The following is a 7138-nucleotide window of genomic DNA, read 5'->3' on the forward strand; positions in this document are numbered from 1 at the left end:
TTACACATGTTGTTTGATGTAGAGTAGGCATTACACATGTTGTTTGATGTAGAGTAGGCATTATACATGTTGTTTGATGTAGAGTAGGCATTACACATGTTGTTTGATGTAGAGTAGGCATTACACATGTTGTTTGATGTAGAGTAGGCATTACACATGTTGTTTGATGTAGAGTAGGCATTACACATGTTGTTTGAGGTAGAGTAGGCATTACACATGTTGTTTGATGTAGAGTAGGCATTACACATGTTGTTTGATGTAGAGTAGGCATTACACATGTTGTTTGAGGTAGAGTAGGCATTACACATGTTGTTTGATGTAGAGTAGGCATTATACATGTTGTTTGAGGTAGAGTAGGCATTACACATGTTGTTTGATGTAGAGTAGGCATTACACATGTTGTTTGATGTAGAGTAGGCATTACACATGTTGTTTGAGGTAGAGTAGGCATTACACATGTTGTTTGATGTAGAGTAGGCATTACACATGTTGTTTGAGGTAGAGTAAGCATTACACATGGTGTCAGAGTTCTGTGCTGATACCTTGATGGAGAGCAGGCTTATGTTAGTGTTAAGACTGATTTAATTTATTTTGAGGCTTTCGGCAAATGCAAACATTTCATGTAAAACATGGTTTTTGTGATGAATTATATAAAGTGGGCAGTAAAAGGGTGGGACACAGGTTTCATTCTTATCTAGCTGAGATTTTCTTTAAGGCTACACTATTAGGCAAGTAATACAATTATTTTTATTTGCATCATAAGATTGTGCATATAATATTAAATTGTGAATACATGCAGACCAAGTCTATCCAAACATGTGTACTTAGTGATTACATTTTACATTTACATTACATTTAATTTATTATTTAATGTTCCTAAGAAAGAAGCTGTATGTTAATCTGCCAATGAATGATTCAGATTGTTGGCATTCAACAGCTCAAGATGATAAATCAGCCGAAGGGGAAGTGTTTGGCATCTCAATTTTCAGCTCAGCAGCCACCACTGTTTTAATGTACAATAGTTGTGTTGAACATTATTGTGGACCCCAGGAAGACTAGCTGATTGTACAGTAGTTGTGTTGAACATTATTGTGGACCCCATGCTTAAATATATGAATGTACAGTAATTGGTCTGTAACATTTACGGTTTACTGAAGGCTGTAGGCAGAACCCAGTCTGGTGTGGAAAGGCATAAAACCGTATTTTATCAGCTACTGTACCTCACGTTTGTTTTCAGCAATTGAAATTTGAAATTGATCAAATTAGTCTTCATCCCAGAGTTCTAGTTTCATTTCTGCATTTGCCACAGCAGACATGGTTCCTCTGATGGTGTACTTGCTGCCTTGGAAGCTGACCTCTCAACCAGACGCCTTTGCCCTTACAAACTGCTGTCCATGCCGGTAATACATGAGATTATTTAAGCATGAATTATTATTGCTCAAGGGACCAATGGCTGTGCGGATCTTATTGTGGCTACACCGGGGATCAAATCACCGACCTTGCGGGTCCCAGTCATGCACCTTAACCACTACGCTACAGGCCAGTGTTCTACTGGGGCTTACAATGAATATATCACTCCAAAATGGAGTCTGAGATACAGGGTACGCAAAGAAAAATTAGTGATGTTGTTCAGTGAAACAGGGAGAGGATGTGGAGAATGAGTGATGTTGTTCAGTGAAACAGGGAGAGGATGTGGGGAATGAGTGATGTTGTTCAGTGAAACAGGGAGAGGATGTGGGGAATGAGTGATGTTGTTCAGTGAAACAGGGAGAGGATGTGGGGAATGAGTGATGTTGTTCAGTGACACAGGGAGAGGATGTGGGGAATGAGTGATATTGTTCAGTGAAACAGGGAGAGGATGTGGGGAATGAGTGATGTTGTTCAGTGAAACAGTGAGATGATGTGGGGAATGAGTGATGTTGTTCAGTGAAACAGGGAGAGGATGTGGGGAATGAGTGATGTTGTTCAGTGAAACAGGGAGAGGATGTGGGGAATGAGTGATGTTGTTCAGTGAAACAGGGAGAAGATGTGGGGAATGAGTGATGTTGTTCAGTGAAACAGGGAGAGGATGTGGGGAATGAGTGATGTTGTTCAGTGAAACAGGGAGAGGATGTGGGGAATGAGTGATGTTGTTCAGTGAAACAGGGAGAGGATGTGGGGAATGAGTGATGTTGTTCAGTGAAACATGGGCAGCAGCAGAGCAGGCAGGTGCTGCAGACTGAGGAGGGGGAGAGCAGGGGCAGCGCTGGAGCAGAGGCAGGCAGGGTGACTGGAGCTGTCCACACACTGGAGTATTCTCACCGGCCTGCAGACAGACACACACACACACACACTGGAGTATTCTCACCGGCCTGCAGACACACACACACACACACACACACACTGGTATTATTCTCACCGGCCTGCAGACACACACACACACACACACACTGGAGTATTCTCACCGGCCTGCAGAGACACAGACACATACACACACACACACACACACACACACACGCACACACACACTGGAGTATTTTCGCTAGCCTGCAGAGACACCTGTAATTATCAGTGCAGGTGTACTGGAACCCCTCCCCCTACTGGATCTGTACCTTTAATTATCAGTGCAGGTGTACTGGAACCCCTCCCCCTACTGGATCTGTACCTGTAATTATCAGTGCAGGTGTACTGGAACCCCTGCTGTTCCAGGATCTGCTGCAGGTTGTGCACACTTTTATTCCCACAGGACTCGCTGTCATGGAGAGAGAGGAGGCGGGACTGTGTTCAGCTCTGTCCAATGAGCAATGAGCATCTGAACACTCTTACATTTGCATTTGATAGTGTGGCTTACGTAAGTACATAATTCATGATTTTGGATTCATAATGGCAAATATAATATGGTAAGATTAAGTGTACATTATTTTAATAAAATGTAACACTTACACATCAGGGCCTTCGATGTCATCCATTACCCAGATCTGTACTTTGGAAACTTCATCTTTTCTTAAATATGGGAGTTCGAAATTGGCAAAAAAGCTGTGTACAGTGAAATGAAAGGTTGGTTCTGTCTATGGAGTTGTGTGGGTGGCTGAGTTGATATTCTGAACAGATAGCACAGCATTGCACATATGGCAGCATAGTATAGCCTAGCATAGCTTGAGCTGGTAAAAAGCACTGATATTCTTGAGCTGAAATAATATTCTGAACTGACAGCATGTCATTGGATAGCTTAGCATAGCATAGCACATAGGGCAGCATGTCATAACATAGCATAGCCTAGCATAGCATGGCATAGCATAAGCAACACAAAATAAATATCTAACTGGGCATGAAATGAGTGGCTGACAGCCCTCACCTGTTCTCTGGGAATGCTCCATCAGTGACGGAGCCGTTCAGCATCACCTGGATCACACCTGAGGACAGGTTGGCGTACTGCAGCACAAGTTCACACAGAAACACACCTGAGTGTGTGTGAGTGTGTGAGTGTGTGCATGTGTGAGTGTATGTGTATGTGTGTGTGTGTGAGTGTGTGTGAGTGTGTGTGTGAGTGTGTGTGAGTGTATGTGTGTGAGTGTGTGTGTGTGAGAGTGTGTGTGTGTGAGTGTGTGTGTGTGTGTGTGAGTGTGTGTGAGTGTATGTGTGTGTGAGTGTGTGTGTGTGAGTGTATGTGTGTGTGTGAGTGTATGTGTGTGTGTATGTATGTGTGTGCTTGTGTGAGTGTGTGTGTGTGTGTGCATGTGTGAGTGTGTGTGTGAGTGTGTGCGTGTGAGTGTGTGTGCATGTGTGAGTGTGTGTGTGTCTGTGTGTGTGGTCATACTGTGGTCGAGGCGATCCTCCAGAAGGACTCCACAGGGTTGTGTTCGCACTCAGCTGTGGTGGGACAGGACACAGAGTCCAAACCTATCCAGACCCACAGACCCAGAGGACCGGGAAGAGAGAGAGAGTCCAGGAATCAGAAGAGAAACCTCGGAATATGATAGGTGTCAATTCAGCCAAACAGGCCAATATCTGTACTGGAAAACCTTTGTGAATTGGTACGTCACTATAATTCACTCAGTCCACAGCCCTTCAATTTAGTAATTCAAATAAAAGAAGCAAAGAAGGAAAATCATGACATGGACATCTGAGCGTGACGTCCGACACGTCAAAGCAGCGCCACTCTTACCGTCGCCAGAGGCCCTCCCACACCAAGCGAGGTCATCGCCCAGCCAACCAATCAGAGTTTCTCCAAGTGGCATCATCCTGCGTGTGAGGTCAGAGTACCTGTGCACCAGCCGCTTGGTCTTCTCCCAAAACAGGGCCTGCAGAGGGCAGCAGAGAGAGTTAACACTCCTCCTGAACAGCAGGGGGCACCAGATAGAGACAACACTCCTCCTGAACACAGGGGGCACCAGAGAGAGACAACACTCCTCCTGAACACAGGGGGCACCAGAGAGAGTCAACACTCCTCCTGAACACAGGGGGCACCAGAGAGAGTGAACACTCCTCCTGAACACAGGGGGCACCAGAGAGAGTTAACACTCCTCCTGAACTGCAGGGGGGCACCAGAGAGAGTGAACACTCCTCCTGAACACAGGGGGCACCAGAGAGAGTTAACACTCCTCCTGAACTGCAGGGGGCAGCAGAGAGAGTCAACACTCCTCCTGAACAGCAGGGGGCAGCAGAGAGAGTGAACACTCCTCCTGAACACAGGGGGCACCAGAGAGAGTGAACACTCCTCCTGAACACAGGGGGCACCAGAGAGAGTTAACACTCCTCCTGAACTGCAGGGGGGCACCAGAGAGAGTGAACACTCCTCCTGAACACAGGGGGCACCAGAGAGAGTTAACACTCCTCCTGAACTGCAGGGGGCAGCAGAGAGAGTCAACACTCCTCCTGAACAGCAAGGGGCAGCAGAGAGACAACACTCCTCCTGAACACAGGGGGCAGCAGAGAGAGTTAACACTCCTCCTGAACAGCAGGGGGCAGCAGAGAGACAACACTCCTCCTGAACACAGGGGGCAGCAGAGAGAGTCAACACTCCTCCTGAACTGCAGGGGGCAGCAGAGAGAGTCAACACTCCTCCTGAACACAGGGGGCAGCAGAGAGAGTTAACACTCCTCCTGAACAGCAGGGGGCACCAGAGAGAGACAACACTCCTCCTGAACAGCAGGGGGCACCAGAGAGACAACACTCCTCCTGAACAGCAGGGGGCAGCAGAGAGTCAACACTCCTCCTGAACAGTAGAGGACAGCAGAGAGTTAATACTATACATGCACTGTGACAGGATTATAGCAGCTCTCCAGACAAAATTGCAGCCAAAGGGTGAAACAAAATCATTCTCACAAAAAACCCCACACACACGCAGACCAGACCTGGGTCAAAAGTGATTGTTTTCGATTCAAATACTTTCCTGTGCTCAATTAATCTCGCCAGGTGCAATTGGTTCATAGGCTCCAATCAAGTGGCCAAAACCGGGCTTCTTTTCTGAAGCTCATTTCCTGGTGATGCTGAGAGACTGTGAGAGACAGTGCTCACTAGCACCACTGCTGCTGGCTCCAGTGAAGGTCATTCACACCCGTTTTCAGTCTAAAATCAATGGCACAATTGCGGTAGTCAATCATTTTCACCCACAGGAAAATGTAGTCGCAATCTGTGTTTTTCCTTCATCTAATGCCTCCCTGTGTGTCTTTATGTTATCGTGTTATTAGGACAATACAGCAGTGCTTTGTGGATGAATCAGGGACAGATCACGTCTCTCTCTCTCACACGCTTAGTGGAGAAGCCACATCGGCTTCCCTACTGCACAGTCTCTGACTCCAAACTGAACAAAATGGCGGCGCTGGGAAATTTGACTTCCTGGGCTTCAGAAAGCTTTTCACCAGCCCATGGATAAACAGTTGGTGACGTAACAGGCACTTGGTCCATATTTCTCAACAGTCTGTGGTTCCAATATGCCAGACAAGCTTAGTAAAGCAAAGAAAAGCATTTGAGTCCAAAACAATCAAGTACTTGACCCAGGTCTGACACACGCGCACACAGGAAGGGAAGCTACCTTATTCGGGGGGATACTGTGGTAGGAGAGGGAGATAAAGGTTTGGTAGTCAGCCGGGGTGACACTGCAGGGGTCTCTGTAGATAAAAGCATCTCTGAAGGCCCTCCATATTGCAGTGCAGTTCTTCTCTCTGTCATCAACACATTGGACAGTCAACCAACACCTGTCGTAACTTTATTCAGCGCTGACGTGATTGCAATGTAAATTGCTGCAATTTAAAGTTATTGTACATAGACCAGAATGCCGTGTTCTGGAAATGTATGAACCTGGTAGTTTGAGTTTAGTGGTGGTAACGAGGCAGAATGGCTGTGCAGTAACTGTGATTGAAGCGGCAACGTCAGTATGTACTTCTTTGTTTTAAACGAAAGTGAGTTCTGCCACCTCTCCCCGTCTGCCACGTCTGTAACTGACATGGCTTTGAACTGAAGTTTGAAGGAGCGAGGACATTCCATTTGCCTAATTCACGATTTCAACGTCAGGGCGTTCACAGGGAACGGGTGGGATAAACAGTGTTGTGGTTTGAGGGTGTTTGTAGCTGCAATTCGCTTCAACGTTAGAAGTCTGAAATTACCTATCCCTTCAAGCAAATGGAATGTCCAGTTAGAACAAAGATCTCTGGCCTCGACTCACCCAATGGTGGGGTTCACCACCCGGATGTAATTGTAGCACCTCCCGATGATCACTTCCTGTAGGTCTGCTGTCGTTCCGTCTCCCTGCCACAGTGCTGTCTCCTGTGGGACAACCATTGGAGAGAAAACTAGTAACACAAGAAGCCAAAATACGAGACCCACAGACATCGTTCAAAAAGTGGCAACCTAGAGCTTGCTCCTCTGAGACAGCAGCGTATGACACAGTCAGCTGTGGACTTCAGACAAATATGCTGTCCTTCCTTCAAGTTAATAATTCATGTGATTTATCCAGAGTGAAGACTGTCAATTATTAATCCTTAGCTGGCAGAAGAAGCTGTAAACCTTGATAAGCATTGATTTAATAATACGTTTTATTAAATACAAAGCAGTTTCCCACTACTGTGGGATTTATTAATTTATTTGAATATATTTATATGTTAATAAGTCAGACTGAAAAATGTCTGCATAACTAAATTAAGTCCAGGATTGCTATGGC

At 46.0% G+C, this 7138-nt stretch overlaps 1 protein-coding gene across 1 annotated transcript; it reads right to left on the reverse strand.

Moving 5' to 3' along the window:
• Nucleotides 1-2175: 2175 nt before the first annotated feature.
• Nucleotides 2176-6847, reverse strand: LOC133126766 (ADP-ribosyl cyclase/cyclic ADP-ribose hydrolase 2-like). The gene is made up of 8 exons (XM_061239100.1): nt 6644-6847; nt 6014-6143; nt 4145-4280; nt 3797-3879; nt 3335-3411; nt 2923-3015; nt 2645-2731; nt 2176-2305 (listed from the first exon to the last, which is right to left on the reverse strand). Exons 1-8 carry the CDS (start codon nt 6808-6810, stop codon nt 2176-2178), a joined length of 903 nt encoding a protein of 300 aa, XP_061095084.1. The 5' UTR covers nt 6811-6847.
• Between the last annotated feature and the right edge of the window lie 291 nt (nt 6848-7138).

This window comes from Conger conger, chromosome 4 (genome assembly GCF_963514075.1).
Source record: "Conger conger chromosome 4, fConCon1.1, whole genome shotgun sequence".
In the NCBI taxonomy this organism is placed as follows: domain Eukaryota; kingdom Metazoa; phylum Chordata; class Actinopteri; order Anguilliformes; family Congridae; genus Conger; species Conger conger.